We start from the raw sequence: 24,505 nt of genomic DNA, 5'->3' as shown, positions 1-24,505 counted from the left end.
GGCTGCCAGCGCTTCAGCTGGGTGTAGAAGCTTCACTTCATCAGCTTGCCACTGGGGTGAGGGGCCGATTTCCCCAGCTTCCTGGAACTCTGTAGCTGTTGCGGGTGCTGGGCAGAGGTTGGTAGCACTCAGCCCTATTGCCAGCACTTCTGCTGGGGACTCCACATAATCCGCTCCGGCTAACTGTTGGGGAGGGAGACTGGCTTCCTCCGCTCCCAGACTGTGGATCTCTTGCTGGGGAGGAAGGATGACCACCTTCTTCTCTGAACTGTGTAGCTGCTGTTGGGGAGTGATCACCACCTTCTCACCCTGGGCCTCTGGAACTGCCACAGGTGTGGGGCAGAGGTCTTGGACCTTCTGTCCAGGTGTCAGAGCTTCAGCTGGAGAGGTTTCTTGTAACTCCACAGATGCTGCTGGCAGGAAATCCCATGTCCCTATCAGTGGTGTAGTTGAAAGGGCAGCTGCCTCTTCTCTCATTAAGGCTGAAGCTGCTGTTGGTGTTGGGCAGTGCTCAGTGCTGTTAGACCCTGATGCCAGCTGTTCTGCAGGAAAGTAAACTGAAAAGTCAGTGGCCTTGCACACATCTTCCTGGGTCACCAATTGTTGCAGGCAGAGATCAGCAGTGCTATGCCTGGATGCTCACTCTCCTGCTGTAGGCTCACTGGGATGTTCCTCCTCAGCAGAAAAGTCTATTAAATCCCCAGCCTCTGGAATTGCTGAAAGTCCAGGGCATGGGCTGGTGGCTCTCGGGCCCAGTGCCAACACGTTGGCAGGTGATTTATCATCCATATCATCTTCTGATGGAAAGTCAATTAAATCTGTGATCCGTGGTTGGGGAATGAAGATGGCTTCCTCTTCACCCCTACCTTTATCCAGGGGCTGGACAGACGCATTCCTCCATCCAAGCTCGTCCTGTGCAGAAACCGGTTCATCAAGGTGAGTCAGCACTTGCTGCATCCGCCATAAGACCTCCGCATCCAAAACCGTGGGTGCAGGTGAGCAAAGCACACTATTACTTTGCCACATTCTCGATTCTTCAGTCAGGATTTCTGGACTGTCAGCTGGTACTTCTGGATATTCCCAGGCAAGGGGAGCCCAGGCAGAGTCTAGCAGTCGTCTGTAGGCGATCTCCAGCTACCATTCCTGATTGGCTAGAAATTCCAAATCTCCCAGTGCACTTCCAAGACATTCAGCTTCTGTTCTCTGTATTCCAATACTTCCTCCAAACGCCACTCCAAATCGCCCCCAAAATCGGGGACCTCAGACAGCCTCTCTAATAACAGCCCCAGGCCACCGTAGCAAAAGCCTTCCATTGGGCTGTTGTCCGCTTTCCATGGGCACGCTTGGGTTACATACCAGCGGAGGGCTCTGTAGCTCTCGTCCAACAGCATCTCCACCTGGAACAGCCTGCTTAAAGTGGTAGTATACCACTTTTTGACACTTTTAACTACAGGTAAGCCTATAATAAGGCTTACCTGTAGGTACAATTAATCGCATACAATTAATATGCGATGCATACTAGCTCATTATGCCTTTGTCTTGCAGGTTTTTTTTAATTTAATTTTATTTTTTTTCAGGTTTACAACCGCTTTAAGTTAGCTTTCCATTCCTTGTGTGGTTGTTTCCCCAAAAACACCATTTGAACTTCGTACTGCGATCAGTACCTTTCCTGGAAGGAGGGGAGGATTCTTCCCTGGTGTCGCTGCTCACGGGCTAGCGCTTCCTTCCAGAGTTCCCAGCAGATTACATCATACCATCCTAGCAGGACCTTCTCTGACACTGGTCCCCTCTGCTGTATCCACATCTCTCGCAACCTCCTTCCTAATTCCTCTTCCATGGCGGCTGATATCTGTACCTCTCCTCTTCTGCTATCCGGACCTTGGATCCCGGTGGAGGTTTGGATGTCCCAGACTGCAGGAAGCATCCCACTGCTTGCCACCAATGTAACGGAACCACAACCCACACTGTACTTGTGGAGTTCCGTCTGTATGCGGCTTCCTCCCAGTCGTGAACATAGATATCACTGATGTCGCTGATTAGTGTATTCTGACAGTGGTGGGTGCTGATGAATGTCCAGCCTGTTTAGTCTGCTGGTATTGTATGGCCGGCTTAAGCTGCACATGCGCAGTTGAGCGTACAGTCCTTGCACAGTTCTGTGTCAGGACAAATTAAGTCCCATACACATGTGTAGGAGTTATTTGATCTTTGACAAGCCTATCGAGAGCCAAAAGATGGTGGAAGGGAGCGCTGACATTGCAGTGCTAAAGGGAGCCTCTTTACTAGGTAAGTCTGCCATAATATGCAAATACTTGCACATTAAACAAATCTGCATACCTGGACATGAGGTTGTGGCCAATAAGTTGCTGGGAAAGCTAAAACCTGGAGAACGAGTGGGTGTCATCTGTGGGCACAACAAAACAAATAACTATCCCATAGCCCATATGACCCTACCCACCCCAGTACTGCCTTACTAAAGGATAGGGTGATGCCAAGGTTGCAACATGAACTGTTAATGGGGTGAAACTGCACTGAGTTCTAGGACTTCTATAGACCAGCCATGAAAAAGTAGTTGAAAAACTGGTGATACCCCAGCCTTTTAAGAGCAAAGTGTTTCAGTTGACTCATGCTCAGGTGCTTGAGGAGGCTAAAACTCAGGAATGGGCTTTGCAGCATTTTTACTAGCCCAGGGTATACAAGAAGATCAAGGACTTCTGTGAGTTCTGCCCAGCCTGTCGTATAAATGCCATCATTTTTGAAGTTTGCTGATACCAAGGCACTGTCTGATCCCATAGGCATGGACTTGGTGGGCCCCTTAGTTGAGTCAGCCAGGGGACACCATATTAGTACCAGTATAGTAGTTTTTGCCACCCAATATCTAAAGGTAGTCCTTTTAAAACCCACACATCCATAGTTTTCACATTTTGAATGTGCACGACAATAGGGCTTTTGCTTGAGGGACTCCCTTTATGTCTAAGGTTATGAAGGAGCTCTGTAAATTGTTTAAAAGTAAGCACCTATAGACTTCTGTATATCATACCCAAACTGATAGGTTAGTTGGACAGTTCAACAAAACTCTAAAGGGGATGAAAGTTTCCTAAAAAAGATGGTCGTGATTTGGTTTGTTTACTCCCATGGCTCATCTCTATACCCTTGGAGGACCAGAGCAAAGTCACTTTTGGTTCTCGGGCCATATAAACATGATTTTTTTTTTTTTCTTAAAGCAAAATATAAAAAAAAAATGTTTTTGGTCTTTTAGACTCCATATATTTCCATAAAGAGGACCTGTCATGCTGTATTGTTATAGCAATGGATGTTTACATTCCATGTAATAGCAATAAAAGTGATTAAAAAAAAATATTTTTAAAGGGACAGTGTAAAATTTAAAAATACAATAAAATAGTTTTAATATTAATAAGTTTTTATTTTCTCTCCCCTTATTTGGGATTGCTATGGTGTCCAATATAGTCTATTGTCCCCCAAGGAATGCTGACTGAAAAGGAATTTTTGTAATTGAGTTATCAGGCCTATTGCTTGCGTTAATGAATAACCTATGATCTCCTAAAATGTTTGACTGGTAGTTTCTCCCGCAGCTGACCTTCTCTGCAGAATAGGAAATTCCCCAAAGGAATGGCCAAGCTGTCTGCTTGTCAGTGTCTAAATTCGGAATGGTAGGGTGTATCCAAATGGTCTATTGTGTCCTCAATAAACCACTGAAGAAAATTATTATTTTATAGTAAATACAACAAGAAAGTATAATCATAAGGGTTATGGCGAGAATGGATTATTGTAATTCAGAAAGCCCTGCAACTGAAATCAGTGCATAGCTTAGTACAGCCTTAGAACAGAAGGTATTCTCAAATTTCTCATTCCATGGCATATACCAAAAAAGTGTAGTGCTACCCCCGTAAGGACTACTGCTGGTCCTCTTGTGCTGCCCCGACTCTGGGAACTCCCCAACCCTTCTGATACTCTAGGCATAATGTATACTGCTTTAAATGAACCACAGACACAATATAAGCTGAATTCAGTGGACTTTCTCTATTGACAAAAATAAGCAGTGGGTGCAATAAAGTGTCAGTCAGCCAAACCCTGGGACTGCACCCAAAGCTGGTTGAGTTGAACACTCAGAAATCAGGTATGTACAGAAAATCAAACAGAACAGTAATGAAAAATAATACATTACATGCAGAAAAAGACAGTACAGTATACATTGAATAATTGAATGGGCCCAGACAGCTCAATTGTGATGGGGCTGTGACTAGAGAGAAGAGCTGGCCTGCAGGGATCTCTACTCCTATGTACGGATTTAGGCAGTATTCAGTCCAGCTGAATCCCTGCAGATTATGAGATAAAGATAGTCCAAATGTTAGGCCTAAACACGGTCTTCACTGGGACGTTGGAGCTCAAAGATGTAGGAAAAGGAAGTCCTCAAGGAAAGAATATAATTTTCTAGCAGTCAGCAAGCAAATAGTGGGTATGGTAGAAGTGGCAAGCTATGATGTCTGCATGCAGTGTCCATTTGTTGTATGTTACTGACAAGAAGGTGATTTGTGCATAAGCCCGCTCACCAGATCCTGAAGGCAGTCAGCACACACAGAAAATGAGACTTTACCCTAGCCAGGTCATCTGGAGTATTCTGTCCAGTTCTGGTCGCCAGTCCTCAGGAGGGATGTGTTGGAGCTGGAGAGAGTCCAGAGAAGGGCAACTAAACTGATTAGGGGATTGGAGGACCTTAACTATGAAGAGCGTCTGCAATCGCTCAATTTATTCTCCCTGGAGAAGAGACGTCTGAGGGGGGACATGATAGCAATTTATAAATATCTTAATGGGGATTCCCAACTTAGAAAAAAAGCTGTTCATTCAAAGGGATGCATGAGGACTCGAGGGCATACAATGCGATTAGAGGAGAAGCGTTTTAACCTCAGGCAACGTGGGGGGTTCTTTACTGTTAGGGCTACAAGATTGTGGAATTCTCTACCACAAGAGGTGGTTTCTGCGGGTAGTATGGTGGCTTTCAAAAGACTCTTAGACTTACATCTCAAGGATCAGAACATTCAGGGGTATGTGAGATGATTACAGCCACACACACCTACACAGGTTGAACTGGATGGACTATTGTCTTTATTCAACCTCACCTACTATGTAACTATGTAAGTATGGATGGAGCATGGATGTAAATTCAGCGTTCAGGACTGGCAACTGCAGTGCAGTCCGCCGTTTACCAGAATGAGGTAAGGTTCGCTGTATTCATACTATGTTAGCCTGCACCTGGCTACAAAAGCAAGGGCATTATTCATTTCAGTTTAGTTAGTTGAGCCTTGCTGACCCCATTAACCAACTGCACGTCCAGAACCACTGGTGTATAATACAGATGCAGCCTAGTATTATTTATTGTGCTATTATCATCCTAGTGCTATTTATTCCAAGCTACACAAGGCCTGCTGACCATCATCAGTGCAGTGTATGGAAACCTTAGCTTCTATGGAGTAGGGTTTAGGGACCAGGGAGAAATTATAACTATGAACGCTATAGTATGTTCATATGAACTTCATGTGGTTATCTTCCTACATGTGCATGTCATATCTCTAGCAGTGGTCAGATAGACCCAAAAACACTAGAGAAATATCAACTTTTTTTAGGCACTGTTTAGCTAGCCTTCATTCAGACACTGAAGTGTAGACTCTAAGCACACTGCACTTTTTAGTAAATTCATCTTATGCACAGTGGGGCCTGTGTGCACATTTGTAAATGCATCAAAGCCATATAGTAAACACTAAGGTTATAATCTCCTTATTTGCGCATGCTCAGTGCCAGACTGGAACAAGACAACAAACATTTAAGATGGAGTAAAATGCTTACTAGGAACATGTTTTTACTTTGACTTGCATGAAGTGTCCACAGATTCACTTTAAGTTTTCTCTATGCATTGTGAGCATTATTTTCACAGCTTTAACCACTTCAATACCGGGCACTTTTACCCTCTTCCCGCCCAGGCCAATTTTCAGCTTTAACCACTTGCCGACCGCCGCACGACTATCTACGGCGGCGGTCAGCCCCTCACAGGCAAAGTGACGTAGGTCTACGTCGCTCGCCTGTGAGGGTTTAGGGAGCGAGCGCGCGCCGCCGGAGGCGCGCTCCCGCTCCCGCGTGGTCACGGACCCCCCCCGCGCGTGTGACCGGCGGACCCGATCGCCGCCGGCCACTCTGCGATCGGCGGGGGAGAGGGAGAAAGTCAGGCAGCTTGTGTAAACAAGCTGCCTGTCATTCTCCTCTCTGTATGAGAGATGATCACATGGATCTACTATGTAGATCCATTGATCACTCTGCATACAGTTGAAGCCACAGCCAATCACAGTTAGAATCACGCCCCTAGGGACACACACAGCCCCTCCCTCTCAAATAAAGTTAACCCCCTCACTACCAGTGTATTTTTACAGTAACAGTGCATATATATAGCACTGATTACTGTAGAAATGTCACTGGTAACCCCAAAAGTGTCACAAATGTCAGTCAAGGGTCCGATCTGTCCGCCGCAATGTCGCAGTACCGCAAAAAAAATCGCAGATCGCCGCCATTACGCGTTAAAAAAAAAAACAACAAAAATGACAAAAATCTTTCCCTTTGTTAGTAAACGCAATAACTTTTGCGCAAACCAATCAAAATACGCTTTTTGCGATTTTTTTACCAAACATATGTAGCAGAAAACAAATTGGCCGAAAATATTAAAAAATTTTGATTTTTACATTTTTTTGGGGGGAATTTCATATAAAAAAAAGGGAAAAATATTGCTATTTTTGCAAAATTTACGCTCTTTTTTTGTTTATAGCGCGTGATCAAAAAATCGCACAGGTGATCAAATACTGCCAAAAGAAAGCTCTGTTTGTGGGAAAAAAAGGACGCCAAATTCGTTTAGGTACAGCATCGCACGACCGCGCAATTGTCCGTTAAAGTCACGCAGTGCCGAATCGCAAAATACCCTCTGGTCGTTTAGCAGCCAAATCCTCCGGGGCTTAAGTGGTTAAGCATTGTCGCACTTTGACAATTGTGCCGTCATGTAACACTGTATACCCAAACTAAATTGTTATTTTGTTCACACAAATAGAGCTTTCTTTTGGTGGTATTTAATCACTACTGTTTTTTTTTTTTCTAAATAAATGGAAAAAACATTTGAAAAAAAAAATGGATTTTTGTCTTACCGTAAAATTTTTTCTCTGATGTTCATTGACGGACACAGCTCCATATCTTCCTTGACCCTTGGGTTATGCTGCTCTCCTTAGGAGTAGGACACTAGGCACAAAATAATTGACTATGCCTATAGGGCAGTCCCAGGGGGTCTACCCCAACTTCCTGCTATAGGACTTCAGTTTTGTAACAAGCAGTGTCAGAAGAATACATAACCCAACTCAACAGAGGGGTGGGTGCTGTGTCCCTCAATGAACATCAGAGAAAAGGATTGTACAGTAATACAAAAATCCAGTTTTCTCTTTCATTCATTGACGGACACAGCTCCGTTCCTTCTTTAAACCTTGGGACATCCCAAAGCAGTGTCGACATGAGGGGTGGGAAAAAACACAGCAATAACATTTTTTCCCAAAAGGGCTAAACTTGGCCAACCAGGTAAACCAGAAGCTCAACCAGGAACAACTAGAGCTCACCTACCGGCCCAGTCGCTGCCAAGTACACCCTGAACCACATCCAGGGAATGCAAGGCAATTTCTTTTGGATGTTTCAGCTCAGGATATAACGAAGGCAACACAATGTCTTCATTTAAATGGAACCCCGAGACAACCTTAGGAAGGAATGACTGACAGGGATGCAGTACCACTTTGTCCCTGTGAATCACCAGGTAAGGTGACCAAAAGGACAACACAGGCAGCTCTGAGACCTGCGTGCAGAAGTAATAGCTACCAAGAAAGCCACCTTCTGTGACAGAGTAAGCAGAGGAAGTTCATTAATATTTTCAAAAGGCGCTTTTTGAAAAACCGACAGTACCAGATTATGATCCCCAGGACGCACCAGGGACCTTACAGGAGGAGCCAGATGGCGAACCCCCTGCAGGAACGTGTGAACCAAGGAATTCATGGCCAACGGGCATTGGAAAAAAGTTGCCAAAGCTGAAATCTCCACACCTCTTTGTAGAAACTCCAGCAGACGTGACACCAAAAATGAACGGGGCGGAACCCCCCCACCAACCCTCTGTCCTTCAGTACCTGGCTTTCAATAGCCAAGTCGTTAAAGCCAGCAACCATAAAGCAGGATGAAAGATCGGTCCTTGAAACAAAAGATCTTCTCTGAGAGGGAGTCGCCAAGGGGCATCAGCTACCAGTCTTACCAGGCCTGCGTACCAAGACAGTGGAGTCCAGTCTGGGGCCACCAGAATGACTGGAATCCCTTCTACCTCAATTCTGCGCAGAAGTCTTGGCAGAAGATGTAACAGAGGAAAGGCATATATTAGACAATACTGGCCCCAAGGGGCCACCAAAGCGTCTGTGGTGTCTGCCAGGGGATCACAAGACCTTGCCACAAACCTCGGAACCTTACGGTTGAGGCGAGAGGCTAACAGGTTTACCTCGGGGGTCCCCCACGGGAGACACAGTTGTAGAAACAAACCACGCCCCTGATGATGTCATTGTTGACGAAACGCTGTGTCGGGCGGGCTACGGAGCATGTGACGTCATTGCGCCGGAGGATGCAGCGGCCATCTTCTTGGAAGGAAATAACCCACACTGTTTACACGCTGAAGCCTTCCGAATAGAATGTGAGTGTATTTTATGATTCAATAAAGCACTACTTTAATTTAATTTACTGCACTATGAGCCTTTTCACTATTTTTGGGGCCATATGAGGATCTTGAGGATCTGTGACTCATCTGTCATTCATGTTCCTGAGAACTGATGGGGATCTGTGGTTAAGTTTGGATGAACCAGCGTGGGGATTATTTATCTGGTGCAGTCTTATCAGCCCGACGGTGAGGGTCAGTGTGTTTTGTGACATCTGGTGGTGGTGATATGTTTAACCCAGCAAAACCATCTTGGAATCATGGACATTTACTGATTTAAACTGAATAAGACTACACACAGATTTTTTGGAACTTTTAGATGCTTGTTCTCTAGTGCTGCACCAATTACTTTATAATTGTTATAATTTAAATTGTAATAATTTAAACTTTTTATTGTGTACAGTATGTTTATATCCTGACATATGTGCAGCTGCTGTTGTCTTTGTTTTTTATATATATTTTTTATTCATTTTTATTGAATTGATTGTTACAAGCACAGCTCTTTCTTGTTTTATACAGTTGTAGAAACACCTCGTGACTCAGGGCCTGCCAACTGAGGTAGTCCACCTGGAAATTTTCTGACCCGGGAATGTGTACAGCAGAGAGGGCTGGAACAAAGCGTTCTTCCCACCTTAGAATGCCGGGCACTTCTTTGGCCGCTAGGGCACTTTTGGTGCCCCTTTGATGATTGACATATGCCACAGCCCTGGCATTGTCCGATTGAATCCTTACCTGACACCCCTGCAGACGATCTGTGCACTGTGGACAGGCAAAGCCAGATCGCCCGAATTTCCAGGATATTGATTGGCAGGCTGGAATCCTCCCAAGACCAAACTCCTTGGGCTGATTGCGTGTCCAAGACACCTTCCCACCCACACAGGCTGGCGTCCGTGGAAACCACCATGCAGTACAGGGAAAGAAAGGACTTTCCTGCTGGAGCGCCGTGGAATGGAGCCACCACAGCAAGGATCCCCTCGTACTCCGGCACAACAGGACCAGATTGTCCAGGAACCGAGGATTCTCATCCCATTTGGCCAAAATCTCCTTTTGTAGAGGTCTGGCGTGAAACTGAGAAAACGAAACCGCTTTAAAGGTAGAAACCATCAAACCCAGCACTTGCATGCAAGTCCTGAGAGACCGGCAGTTGGATAACAGGAGCCAAATCGCATGCTAAAACTTCAGCAGTTTCGTTTCTGGAAGAAACACCCGAGCCGAGGCTGAATCCAGAGTCAGGCCCAGGTAGTGCAATTTGTTGAATGGAGTCAGAGCTGATTTTTAAATATTCGGCGTCCAGCCAAACTCTTGTAGAGTTCGCACAGTAATGTCCAAATAGTCCTGCAGGACTCTGCTCGCAGAAGGAGATCATCCAGGCACCCCAGTACCGCAATCCCCCTGTGCCTGAGCAAGGCTAACACCAAGGCCAACACTTTTGTGAACACCCGAGGAGCTGAGGGGAGACCAAGGGGTAATGCCACAAATTGATAGTGCTCCTCGCCTACAGCAGCAAAACGCTCATAACCGACATATATTGGGATATGAAGTAGTGATCGACCGATATAGTTTTTTTATTACCAATATTTTGGTCATCGGATTTTGGCCGATATTGGCCGATGTTTTCGGACATTTAGAAATTTTTTTTTTTTACAGGTACTCTTGTGGAGGGATCTGGGGGTCTAAAAGACCCCAAACCCCTCCTCTGCACTTAACTTGGCATTTTGAATGCTTGCATTATTTTGAATTTGGCGCTGAGTACCCAGAAGTGATGTCATGACATCACTTCCGGGTTTTTTACATGGAGACCCGATCAGAGCCAAATGCGGCTTTGATCGGGTCTTTTCTTCGGCGGCCATGCAGGTAGGATGCCCAGGTCTCCCGGTGGGACGGGACACCCGGGCAAGCCGCGGAAGGCAGCGGGAGGGAGGAGACGTCCCCTCCCGCTCCTTGTAATGATATCCGAGCGGCTTCTCAGCCGCATCGGTTGTCATTACAAGACAGCCGACCGTCGGCTATGGATACCAGTACCGGGGTGATGCCTCTAGCTGCAGGCATCACTCCGGTACAAGCACTTTCCCGAAATATCCGCAATATCGGTAACCTCAGGGGCTGATTCCGATATATCGGGGAAAGTGCATATCTGCCCCCGATATATCGGTGTTGCCGATAATCGGTCGATACCTAATATGAAGATGAGCGTCCTTGATATTGATAGAGGCCAGAAAATCCCCTTAATGAAGGGATGCCACTACCGTGCGAATGGACTCCATTCTGAATTTCTGAACCTGCACAAAGAGGTTCAGGACCTTGAGGTCCAAGATTGGATGGACCTTGCCTTCCTTCCTGGGGACACTAAATCAGTTTGAATAAAACCCCTGAAAACGACTCTGGAACTGGTACAATGACTCCTTGTGAGAGCAAATCCTGAACTGTCCTGAGAAGGCCCTGTAGCCGATTCGAGACAGGCGCAAGTTGGAACGAAAGAACCTTGCCGGAGGCAAGGACCGAAACTCAATCTTGTAACCAGACTGGATACACTCATGGACCCATATGTCTTGAATGAAGGAGGTCCACAGGTCCGGAAAGAAGCAAAGACGTCCCCCCACCCAATGTATGGGGGAGGGCGCCCCTTCAGGCAGAGGAAGACTTGTCTGCGGGGCCAGCGGAGCTCGCTTTTGATTTACCAACCCAGGGTCTCTTGGAACCTTCCTAGAATGTACGGGAGGATTTAGAAGACTTGTGACCTAGCGGGACGAAAGGGCCGCTTGTGGGCCGAGAAGACAGGACCATATCTGTGGCGAGGCTCTCTGCCTTTAGTAACCTACGTAAGCAGCAGGGTGCTCTTACCTCCCGTGAGACCTTTAATGATCTCTTCCATAGAAACTCCAAACAAGCGGTCCCCCACAAAGGGGAGATCCGTCAGCACCTTTTTGGAGGCTTGGTCCGCAGACCAGCATTTCAGCCAAATCATGCGGCGAAGAGTCACCGCTGTCACAGACACCCTGCAGGCCAAAGGGGCCACATCCAGAGAGGCATCACAGTTATACTGTAACCCCTGTATTAACTGATCCGCCAGCTCAGGGGGATGCTGACCCCCTTCCAAATCCTGGCATAGAAGCTTTGCCCATCCATCAACGTCTGGGAGACCAAGGTTATGGCAAACACAGGCCTCAAAATTGAACCTGCCAAGGTTCCATGAAAATCACGGTTGGGATACCTAAGGGTTTCGCTAGGAGGTATCCTTTTGAGGAGTCCCTCTTGAAGAAACTGAGACAGTTCCACCAGTGGTGGATTCTATTAGACCCCAAATCTCTCCTCTGCCCTCCAGACAGAAATTAGTCTGACCGACCGCTTTCCTGGCCACCAGGTAAACAAAGAGCCGAAACCAGAAGTGATGAAATCCTTGTCGCTTCCGCTTTTTTGGGATCACAGAGAGGGAGGAACAACGTCAGTTTCTCTCTTTCTGTGTAGAGCAGCCATCCCCGGTGGTCTCAGCACTCCCGGGCTCTGCGATCGGATGGGAAAGACGGCAGCGGGAGGGGAGGACCCCCTTCTGCGGCCTGCAGAAGTGATCGGGTGGCTCTTTAGGGAATCACTGGCTTTGATACCGGGATAATGCCTGGCATCCTCCCGTTATAACCATTACAAATCAAGGACGTCCTATGGGGCGGGAAGTGGTTAATGTGCACCCCGGGGTGGAACAAACATGCATTATTCAGCAGCGAGAGTTTGGCTACCATCTAATGTTTGGTGCTAGCTTTATAGTGGAGGGATGGCTACTTGTGACATGGGAGCAACCAGAATTGAGAAGTTTCTCATATAGAGGCATCAGATTTTTGCTTACAACAGAAATATTGTGGGAAAGCAAAAAACATACAAGCTGTAATAGGTTCCTGTAAGATAGGCAATGGTTGTGATGTTTTTTCCCTCCATGAAAAACTGTAAGGCAAAAATCTAAAATCATTTTTGATTTGAAGTGGAAAAATATGTGGTTTCTAGAAACAAGGACTTCTGAATGTACCAATTAGGTTGGAATGGACTACTTTAGTGGCAGCTTTCACCACCACCTCTCTTGTTCACTAATCATCTTTCTCTGCATGCTCTGCATGAATTGCTTTAATGTTTTTAAGATTAATTATCTCTCAAATGTTCTTTCTTTCTCCCTCAGTATTATGATAGTACATTCCCCACTCTCAAGGAACAGAATGAATTTGAAAGAAGGATATTCCATAAGACACAAAGAACTGAAAGTAAGAGACAGCCACTATGTGTGTTTCCTACAGAAAATTGTATCTGAATATTAAACAGAATTTACCTTTGCAAAATGACCTTGTATAAAGTCTTTTCACAACAAATTTAAAGTAGATCGAAACCTATTTCCTGACTCGTATATTAGCCGTCACCATAGTGTCACTTATTATAAAAGGGGCAACCCTGTAAAGAGCATCTATACTAACCTTTGGTGGCTGATGGCTTAAAAAGCCACGGCTGCACTGCTGCTTAGCCACTGTAGATATTCAACCATTCAGGGTCAGGTCAAAAACCTCTCCCTCTGCCATACTTAGTGGTTCCTCCCTCCAATATCCTGCAGTGATGCAGGAGCCAGCAGGAGGAACAACTGTGTGTGCCAGAGGAGCAGCTATTGACATACTCAGAATTGGGAAACACCTCAAACAGCCAGGGTCAGGTTCCTCCTTTCAGTAAAGCGACAGTGTTTCAAGGCAAGTATATATGTTCTTTACAGCAGTGGTCCTCAACTAGGGTTGCCACCTCATCCCTTTATACCAGGACACATATTAATTACACAGGTTCTGAGGCTGATATAATGCAGATAAGGCACCAAGTGAGTTTAATTACCACCTTAATCAGCCACAGAACCTGCGTAATTAATGTGTGTCCTGGATTAAAGGGATGAGGTGGCAACCCTATCCTCAACCCTGGCCTACAGGGCCCACTAACAGGCCAGATTTGCAAGATAACTGAAATACATCCCAGGTGATATCATTTGCTGCTCAGTGATTGCAGTACTCTAGTCTGCATCTCCCCAAGGTAATACTTAAAATCTGGCCTGTTAGTGGGCCCTGAGGACTGGAGTTGAGGACCACTGCTTTACAGGGCTGCTTTTCTACTTCATAAGTGACCCTGTGGTTTTATATATTACAATTTCAATTGTTTTAAATATTTTAAAATACACAACTTTCATTAAAGAATACCTGGAGGCCTTGCAATGAAAGTCCTTGTCCAGTGTAATAGAGTGACAATTGTCTCCAGGTTGTCATTAAGATGACAGGTGTCACAGATGTGATTTGCACCCTTGTTTGCAACTGCAAAATGCAGACACACATTGCACAGGCATGGTCAATCATTCTCACGACTAGGGAACTGGTCCAAATAATGATGTGCGGCCAACACTGAAGTGAACGCATGTAGACAGAGCGAGGCTAAGGGAGACTGAAGGAACAACAGAGCTAGCGGGCAGCGGTGGCTGAAGGGGAAAAAGCAGATCCTAAATGGCGGGTCCGGATGGAACATTGACTCGGTCCGAGCTTTGCCCGCAGTCCGCCATTTAGTGATGCCTGCTATAGAGGAATATGCTTTGTTTATATTTTACGTCTGAGGTATACAACTACTTTGATTCTGTAATTAGATTTATAGTATTAAAAAAATAGTATTTTATTATATAATTTTTACATATTTGTCAGTAGATAAAAAAAAAAAAAACTGCGTACCAAATAAAAGCCTTATATGTTGTTAATTAAATAATAAAAATGACTTACATATACAAATAACTTTTACAGTTATTGTTAAATTAATTAGCATATGCTTACACTGTTAAGTTTGACCTATACATGAAAGGGACCAGGATTATGCAAAATCCTAACCTGCATTATCAATTGCTATAGTGGAAAGGGCAAGCGCAGACAAATAATTTGTATATTTACTCCCTTTGAGCAGCAAAACCAGCTTACTGTGTATTTTAACACACATTGGTTTCACAACCAGTCCCAAATGTTTTTCAATTCTCCTGTTTTTGGCTTTGCTAAGTGTTTGTAAAGCAGGAGGGCCATTCCTCACCTCTTAGCTGCTGTCCCTATTCTTCACATTGATTTTCTATATGACTACGATATACATAAAAACACAGTGCCTTTACTGGTAAAACATTGCTTACTTAAAACTAGATGTATGACTTTTGCAGAATTCAGAACCCTAAAACCCCAGAATGTATCTCTAACCTTCTGGAAATATATCCAAGTGCATGACTTTGTCCAAAACAATCCACAGAAGAAATGATTGACTAGAAATTTGACCTCCTTTGAGGAGATCTGGCTTAACCAAACGCCTGTGCGTAGAGCCACATCACAAGCCTACAAATGGATCACGTCCTCACACACACCTTACTGACAGGTACAAAAAATATGTGGGCGCGTGATCTGGATTGCTCAATCTCAGATAAACAGTGGGAGAGAGCCTGCGTCTTCTCCCACAAATGCTCTTTGAGCATGCGCCTTCAAGAAACCTCCTACAAAATTTGCACTCAGTGGTATATTACGCCGGTTAAACTTAAGGCTTGGTCCTCACAACACTCTGATAGATGTTGGAGATGCTTATCTAACAAGGGCACATTCCTCCATGTATGGTGGACATGCAAACTGATTAAGGGTTACTGGGCTAAGGTCATGCACTGGATTAAAGTTATTACGGATACCTGCATTGTATTGAATGCGGCAAGCTGCCTGCTGCATATCAATAACCTAACATACAGAAATTATAAAAAATCTTTAACCAGACACTTACTTAATGTGGCCAAGTCGCTTATTCCCCTATACTGGAATTCCAAAATGATCCCCTCGATATGTGAATGGATAGCTAAAGTCAATTCAATTTGTGAGATGGAAGAAATCTTGGCCATCAAAAGAGAAAACAATACTTTATTCCACAACATGTGGGGACCCTGGCAAACATTCACTTCCTCTGCTGAATACACGATTCTGAGGTCAACTTAGGATGAATAAGTACATTAGACATACAGTGGGTACGGAAAGTATTCAGACCCCCTTAAATTTTTCACTCTTTGTTATATTGCAGCCATTTGCTAAAATCATTTAGGTTCATTCTTCTTCCTCATGAATGTACACATAGCACCCCATACTGACAGAAAAACACAGAATTGTTGACATTGTTGCAGATTTATTAAAAAAGAAAAACTGAAATATCACATGGTCCTAAGTATTCAGACCCTTTGCTCAGTATTTAGTAGAAGCCCCCTTTTGATCTAATACAGCCAGGAGCCTTTTTGGGAAAGATACAACAAGTCTTTCACACCTGGATTTGGGGATCCTCTGCCATTCCTCCTTGCAGATCCTCTCCAGTTCTGTCAGGTTGGATGGTAAACGTTGGCGGACAGCCATTTTTAGGTCTCTCCAGAGATGCTCAATTGGGTTTAAGTCAGGGCTCTGGCTGGGCCATTCAAGAACAGTCACGGAGTTGTTGTGAAGCCACTCCTTCGTTATTTTAGCTGTGTGCTTAGGGTCATTGTCTTGTTGGAAGGTAAACCTTCGGCCCAGTCTGAGGTCCAGAGCACTCTGGAGAAGGTTTTTGTCCAGGATATCCCTGTACTTGGCCGCATTCATCTTTCCCTCGATTGCAACCAGTCGTCCTGTCCCTGCAGCTGAAAAACACCCCCACAGCATGATGCTGCCACCACCATGCTTCACTGTTGGGACTGTATTGGACAGGTGATGAGCAGTGCCTGGTTTTCTCCACACATACCGCTTAGAATTAAGGCCAAAAAGTTATATTTTGGTCTCATCAGACCAGAGAATCTTATTTCTCACCATCTTGGAGTCCTTCAGGTGTTTTTTAGTAAACTCCATGCGGGCTTTCATGTGTCTTACACTGAGGAGAGGCTTCCGTCGGGCCACTCTGCCATAAAGCCCCGACTGGTGGAGGGCTGCAGTGATGGTTGACTTTCTACAACTTTCTCCCATCTCCTGACTGCATCTCTGGAGCTCAGCCACAGTGATCTCTGGGTTCTTCTTTACCTCTCTCACCAAGGCTCTTCTCCCCCGATAGCTCAGTTTGGCCGGACGGCAGCTCTAGGAAGGGTTCTGGTCGTCCCAAACGTCTTCCATTTGAGGATTATGGAGGCCACTGTGCTCTTAGGAACCTTAAGTGCAGCAGAAATCTTTTTGTAACCTTGGCCAGATCTGTGCCTTGCCACAATTCTGTCTCTGAGCTCTTCAGGCAGTTCCTTTGACCTCATGATTCTAATTTGCTCTGACATGCATTGTGATCTGGAAGGTCTTATATAGACAGGTGTGTGGCTTTCCTAATCAAGTCCAATCAGTATAATCAAACACAGCTGGACTCAAATGAAAGTGTAGAACCATCTCAAGGATGATCAGAAGAAATGTAAAGCACCTGAGTTAAATATATGAGTGTCACAGCAAAGGGTCTGAATACTTAGGACCATGTGATATTTCAGTTTTTCTTTTTTAATAAATCTGCAACAATGTCAACAATTCTGTGTTTTTCTGTCAGTATGGGGAGCTGTGTGTACATTCATGAGGAAGAAGAATGAACTTAAATGATTTTAGCAAATGGCTGCAATATAACAAAGAGTGAAAAATTTAAGGGGGTCTGAATACTTTCCGTACCCACTGTATCTGTGTCTGGAAGATCTGGGAATTGCTGAAGAATTCTTGGTGACTTGTGACACTTACAATACCCATCTGACAACCCCCCCCCCCCTCTTCTATCTTTCCTTCACTTCTTTTCTTATTTCCACCTGTTTCTTCTTTCTAAACGGCTATTCTTTGGCCACTTTGTTGGAAACTGGGCCTCTTTCTATGAGGTCAAGGTTCCGATGGTGTTATTTTACTTTTTTTTAAATAACAATTGCCTAATAATTCACACTAGATATTCTGAGTGTTTCCTGCTATGCTGAGACCACTTGTTACCAGTGCAGACCCTTGGGGGGTGCCACTAGAGCCACCAGGGGAGGCCCACCCATGGCCACCAGGGATGCCCACCCATGACCACCAGGTATGGCAATCAGGGCTCAGGGAGCCTGCCAGTGCCCTCCCCAGTGTTCGTCTTCCGGGATCGCGGCATCCGGCCATATGATTGGACAGAGCCGCGGTGACGTCACTCCCGCGCACGCGCGCGGGAGCCGACGGTCACGGCAAGGGGCCGCTGGTGCCGTTCCTTCAGAGGGCATGCGCCAGTGACGTCACTGGCTGAATGTAAGGTAAATATCTCCTAAACGGTACATGTTTAGGAGATATTTACAGTACCTATAGGTAAGCCTTATCATAGGCTTACCTATAGGTACAAGTTGCAGAGGAGGGTTTACTTCCTCTTTAATTACTACTGTACTGACGTTGATATTGTTTACAATCGTAACTGTTTATGCTCATGTTACAGACATGTATCTAATGTTATTTGTCCGTTTTTTTCGGAACTTGTATTTCTGTAACTAATTCTACAATAAAAACTCTTTATTGAAAAAAAAAAAAAAACACAGTTCTTTCTGTATTCCGCAGATGAAGTCATACTTGTGGATGGAGTTACGGTACTGTGCCAGCATTTAGCAGATATCATGTGCTATATTATTGGTGGACATGATGAGAATGAAGTAAGTTACACTGATGGCATTTTGTAGGTGAAAATGTATACTTCTGTTATGAAGAAAGATTTGAATTTAACGAGATTTTATAGTGGCTGTGACGTGTTCCTAGAACTAAAATATAATTTATGCATTTTCACACAAGGACATTGTCCTTATTAATCAATATTAAAAAGGATTAATATTAATCAATATTTGTAATACTTACAGCAAGCTGATCAATAATTTATGATCTCATAATTAATATATAAGGCCCCCTTCAAATTAGTTTGTTACTGTACTGCAATGCGATAGCTAGCTGTGCCATTAATTTTGCATGGCAACTCAACACATTGCTACGGTAGTGGTGCACCTGCACTGCAGTGCACGTCATTCATTGGGGTTTACTGCACTAAACACAATAAATTAACCACTTTGCCTCTGGAAAGGTTTACCCCCTTCCTGACCAGGCTATTTTTTGCGATACAGCACTGCGTTACTTTACCTGGAAATTGCACAGCCATGCAACACTGTGCCCAAATAGAATGTATGTCCTTTTTTATCCCACAAATAGAGTGGTGGTATTTGATCACCTCTGCGATTTTAGTTTTGGCGCTATAAAAAAAATAACGTCAATTTTGAAAAAAAAAACAATATTTTTTACTTTCTGCTCTAAAACATATCCAATAAAAAAAGGTAAAAAAATCACATTTCTTTATCAATTTAGGCCAATATGTATTCTGTTACGTTTTTGGTAAACAAAATCCCAATAAGCTTATATTCCCTGAATTGCGCAAAAGTTATAGCGCCTACGAACTATGGGATATTTTCATTTATTTATTTTATTTTTTTTAATGAATTTAGTGTACCCGAGTACAAACAAATATGAGACAACAACAACAAAAATACAGAGTAAGGGTAGCAGCGGAACAGAGCCACACCCCAAGGGGCATAAAAGTGCAATGTGGTACCTAACATAGTGTAAAAGGGGTAGCGTGTAGCAACACAACATAGTGCAAAAACCATCGTTCAGTGGAAGAAATAAGAGGGCGGCCTGCCGGAAGTTACGCGTCACGGTCAACTTCAGACGTCTGCAGGTCCCAGAGGGTGCAATACATATCCCAGGGGAGCCCCAAGCCGAAGCACACAGCAGGGGGAGGGGGGCATCAGCCTCCATCAAACTGCCCCCAGTGCGGCGCCTCCAGCCGGCGCCCCCCCAGGCACCTCAAACCGCCCCCAACTGGCAGTGGGGGGCATCTGTCAACAGGGTGGGACCACACAAGAGCTGCACCGACCTCAGTCCAGCTCCGCGGGCGGAGGGGCCGAAGGAAAGGGAGACGTAACATGACTAACTCCGACAGACCCTCCAAAACACTGACAAAAATCGCCCACTCGTGGTAGATGGGGCAGCATGTAGGGAAGAAAAACAAAGAAAGAGTCCAGAAACAGGGATACCAGGGAGAGGAAACATGAGGAAAAGGCAGGGAGAGGGAGAGAAAGAAAGAAGCCTAGGGAAGAAGAAAGAGGAAGGGGGAAAGGAGATCGTACCTGCCAGAATCCGTAGCACTGCCAACGCTGCACCCCCACGGGATCCTCCCGTCCACCTGAAGACCAAGGACAGCCTACGGAAAGGGACCTAAGGGCTGGGCCTGGGAAGGGCTGCTAGGGAGGGATCGGCCAACACCAGCAGGGCATGATCTAGGCTCGAGGGCAACGCGCACAGATCACCTGAGTGGTCAGCCCACGGTTGCCACCTATTTATTTTTATTTTCTACTAGTAATGGCGGCGATCAGCGACTTATAGTGGGACTGCGATATTGCGGACAAATCGGACACTTAACACTTTTTTGCGGACCATTGACATTATTACAGTGATCAGTGCTAAAAATATGCTACTACTATGTTACTGTACTATAATGACACTGGCAGGGAAGGGATTAACATCAGGGGCAATCAAATGAGTAATGTGTGCCTAGTTAATATTTACGTGTAGTGGGGAGGTGCTTTTACTAGTGGAATACATGGATCAGTGTTTCTGCTTAAGGCTGGGTTCACCTTATTGCAAATTGGTTGCGGGTTTCCCTGCATCCAATTTACGTGTCAGGAGATTGTGACCAGCTCTCTATGGAGCACGTTCACATATCTCCGGAGCGGCTCCGGTGTGAATTGCACAGGAGTCCTGTGTGTTTTCTAAACTGTTTTAGGTCCGAATTCAGTCACAAATTGGGACTGAAACCGGACCTGAAACGGTGAACAGGAACGCATCGGACCCCTGCTGCAAGCCGCTCCGTGCTGCACTGTAAATCCAGCCTTACAGAAACACAAGATCCATGTCTTCTGTACTGACAGACTGACAATCTGCTAGTGTACCGAACAATCGGCGGGTCATGGCGGACATCGTGTAAAATCACACCGGGAGCCGCCTGCCAGCGGCACGTACCCATGCCAAAAACCCTTAAGTGAAGAATCACGTATATGTATATACTGTACATGATTCTGCACAGCGCGGCTGCCCTATAGCAGTAAATCTGCAATGGGGCGGTTGGCAAGCGGTTATGTGCTGCCAGCCCATTTAAGATAAATAGGATGCCTTACCTGCAATGCACCTTAACGCACAATAACACAAAGCTTAGTAAAAAGAGTGCCTTAAATTGTTTCTAAAGTCTAAACATTTTTTTACCTTAATGCAGTGTTTCTCAACTCCCGTCCTCAGGGCACGCTAACAGGCCAGATTTTAAGTATTACCTTGGGGAGATGCAGACTAGAATACTGCAATTACTGAGCAGCAAATGATATCACCTGTGATGCATTTCAGTTTTCTTACAAAACTGGTCTGTTAGTGCCCCGAGGGCCAGAGTTGAGAAACACTGCCTTAATGCATTCCTTGCATTATAGTAGAAAATGTTTAGGTATTGATTTTGGCCCCTCACCCCCCTTTTAATTACCTGAGCCCTCATTTGATCCAACACTGTGCACGTCTGCAACTCTTCTGTCCCCTCACTTCCGTGTCTCACTGGCTTTGCTGGGGCACTGGCTGCTGTCAATTAAAACCAGTGACGAGGGAGCAGGGGGGCAGGACCGAGTCTCGCTGTCTGTGTCAATAGACGCGGCAGCGGGGCCCGGGAGCGAGCATGCACAAGTGCCCCCATGAAAAGAGGCTTCTCATGGGGCACTGGAAAGTGTCGCTTGCTATGGCTTAGATACAGCCGCAGCGTCATTGGCTCCCATGACTGTCAGTCAAAGTCAGCGAGCCAATCAGAAGAGAGAGGGGCGGGGCTAAATGGCAGCTTTGTGTCTGAATGGACACACAGAGCTGCAGCTCAGGTCTGGTGCCCCCATAGCAAGCTGCTTGCTGTGGGGGCACTCAATAGCAGGTAGAGGCCAGGAGCAGCAACTAGGGACCCGAGAAGAGGAGGATTCAGGCTGCTCTGTGCAAAACCAGCTGCACAGAGGAGGTAAGTGTAACGTGTTTGTTATTTATTTATTTATTTAAATGAGACCTTACAATCACTTTAACGGATGCTTACTAATACCATTTAGACAGTCACAGGACTTGCCACTAAGAACCAGATTAAAGGTACAATGTATTGCATATCCAATATTTCAGCAGGAGGTGGCCTATCATTAGCAATGGTGTGTGTGTGTGTGTGTATATATACAGTATCTCACAAAAGTGAGTACACCCCTCACATTTTTGTAAACATATTATTCTATCTTTTCATCTGACAACACTGAAGAAATTACACTTTGCTACAATGTAAAGTAGTGAGTGTACAGCTTGTATAACAGTGTAAATTTGCTGTTCCCTCAAAATAACTCAACACACAGCCATAAATGTCTAAACCGCTGGCAACAAAAGTGAGTACACCCCTAAGTGACAATGTCCAAATTGGGCCCAAAGTGTCAATATTTTGTGTGGCCACCATTATTTTCCAGCACTGCCTTAACCCTCTTGGACATGGAGTTCACCAGAGCTTCACAGGATGCCACTGGAGTCCTCTTCCACTCCTCCATTAAGACATCACAGAGCTGGTGGATGTTAGAGACCTTGCGCTCCTCCACCTCCTGTTTGAGGATGCCCCACAGATGCTCAATAGGGTTTAGGTCTGGAAACATGCTTGGCCAGTCCATCACCTTTCCCCTTAGCTTCTTTAGCAAGGCAGTGGTCATCTTGGAGAAGTGTTTGGGGTCATTATCATGTTGGATTACTGCCTTGCGGCACAGTCTCCAAATGGAGGGGATCATGCTCTGCTTCAGTATGTCACAGTACATGTTGGCATTCATGGTTCCCTCAATGAACTGTAGCTCCCCAGTTCCAGCAGCACTCATGCAGCCCCAGACCATGACACTCCTACCACCATGCTTGATTGTAGGCAAGACACACTTGTCTTTGTACTCCTCACCTGGTTGCCGCCACACACGCTTGACACCATCTGAACCAAATAAGTTTATCTTGGTCTCATCAGACCACAGGACATGGTTCCAGTAATCCATGTCCTTAGTCTGCTTGTCTTCAGCAAACTGTTTGTGGGCTTTCTTGTGCATCATCTTTAGAAGAGGCTTTTTTCTGGGATGACAGCCACACAGACCAATTTGATGCAGTGTGCGGCGTATGGTGTGAGCACTGACAGGCTGACCCCCCCCCCCCACCCCTTCAACCTCTGCAGCAATGCTGGCAGCACTCATACGTCTATTTTTCAAAGACAACCTCTAGATATGATGCTACAAACTGCTGAGCATGTGCATTCAACTTTCTTGGTCGACCATGGCGAGGCCTGTTCTGAGTGGAACCTGTCCTGTTAAACTGCTGTATGGTCTTGGCCACCGTGCTGCAGCTTAGTTTCAGAGTCTTGGCAATCTTCTTATAGCCTAGGCCATCTTTATGCAGAGCAACAATTCTTTTTTTCAGATCCTCAGAGAGTTATTTGCCATGAGGTGCCATGTTGAACTTCCAGTGACCAATATGAGTGAGTGAGAGCGATAACACCAAATTTAACACACCTGCTCCCCATTCACACCTGAGACCTTGTAACACTAACGAGTCACATGACACCGGGGAGGGAAATGGCTAATTGTCCCTATTTGGACATTTTGACTTAGGGGTGTACTCACTTTTGTTGCCAGTGGTTTAGACATTAATGACCATGTGTTGAGTTATTTTGAGGGGACAGCAAATTTACACTGTTATACAAGCTGTACACTCACTACTTTACATTGTAGCAAAGTGTCATTTCTTCAGTGTTGTCACATGAAAAGATATAATAAAATATTTACAAAAATGTGAGGGGTGTACTTGTGAGATACTGTATATATACAGTATATATATATATATATATATATATATATATATATATATATACTATATTGTCAAACGTTTTGGGACATCTGCCTTGACACGCACATGAACTTTAATAGCATCCCAGTCTTAGTCCGTAGGGTTCAATATTGAGTTGGTCCACCTTTTGCAGCTATAACAGCTTCAACTCTTCTGGGACGGCTGTCCACAAGGTTTGGGAGAGTCTATGGGAATGTTTGACCATTCTTCCAGAAGCACGTTTGTGAGGTCAGGCACTGATGTTGGACGAAAAGGCCTGGCTCGCACTCTGCGCTCTTACTCATCCCAAAGGTGCTCCATAATTTTGAGGTCAGGACTCTGCGTAGGTCAGTCAAGTTACTCCACCCCAAACTCGCTCATCCATGTCTTTATGGACCTTGCGTTGTGCACTGGTCCAAATCATTTGGTGGAGGGGGATTATGGTATGGGGTTGTTTTTCAGGGGTTGGGCTTGGCCCCTTCCAAGTGAAGGGAGTTCCAGTGAAGGAAACTCTTAAGGCGTCAGCATACCAAGATATTTTGGACAAATTCATGCTCCCAACTTTGTGGGAACAGTTTGGGGATGGCCCCTTCCTGTTCCAACATGACTGCGCACCAGTGTACAAAGCAAGGTCCATAAAGACATGGATGAGCGAGTTTAGGGTGGGGGAAATTGACTGGCCTGCACAGGGTCCTGACTAGGGCTGGGGAATATCATCGAAAGATCGATGCATCGCGATTCGACCCTTCGCGATTCTGCATCGATGCGGGCTGCCGGCATAATCGATTATACGAAATGACGTCATCAGCCG

General features: G+C 45.3%; 1 protein-coding gene across 3 annotated transcripts in view; it reads left to right on the top strand.

Moving 5' to 3' along the window:
* The window catches only part of COPZ2 (COPI coat complex subunit zeta 2), a 143,538-nt gene that overhangs the window by 54,570 nt on the left and 64,463 nt on the right, over positions 1 to 24,505 (top strand). For all 3 annotated transcript variants that reach the window (XM_082271878.1, XM_082271876.1, XM_082271877.1), the window contains 2 exons: positions 12,942 to 13,023; positions 18,319 to 18,410. In XM_082271878.1, the coding sequence (XP_082128004.1) occupies positions 12,942 to 13,023; positions 18,319 to 18,410 (174 nt within the window). The remainder of the gene's footprint in view (positions 1 to 12,941; positions 13,024 to 18,318; positions 18,411 to 24,505) is intronic.

This window comes from Pelophylax lessonae (assembly GCF_965119305.1).
Source record: "Pelophylax lessonae genome assembly, chromosome: 11".
Lineage (NCBI taxonomy): Eukaryota > Metazoa > Chordata > Amphibia > Anura > Ranidae > Pelophylax > Pelophylax lessonae.
This window is presented reverse-complemented; position numbering and strand designations above follow the sequence as displayed.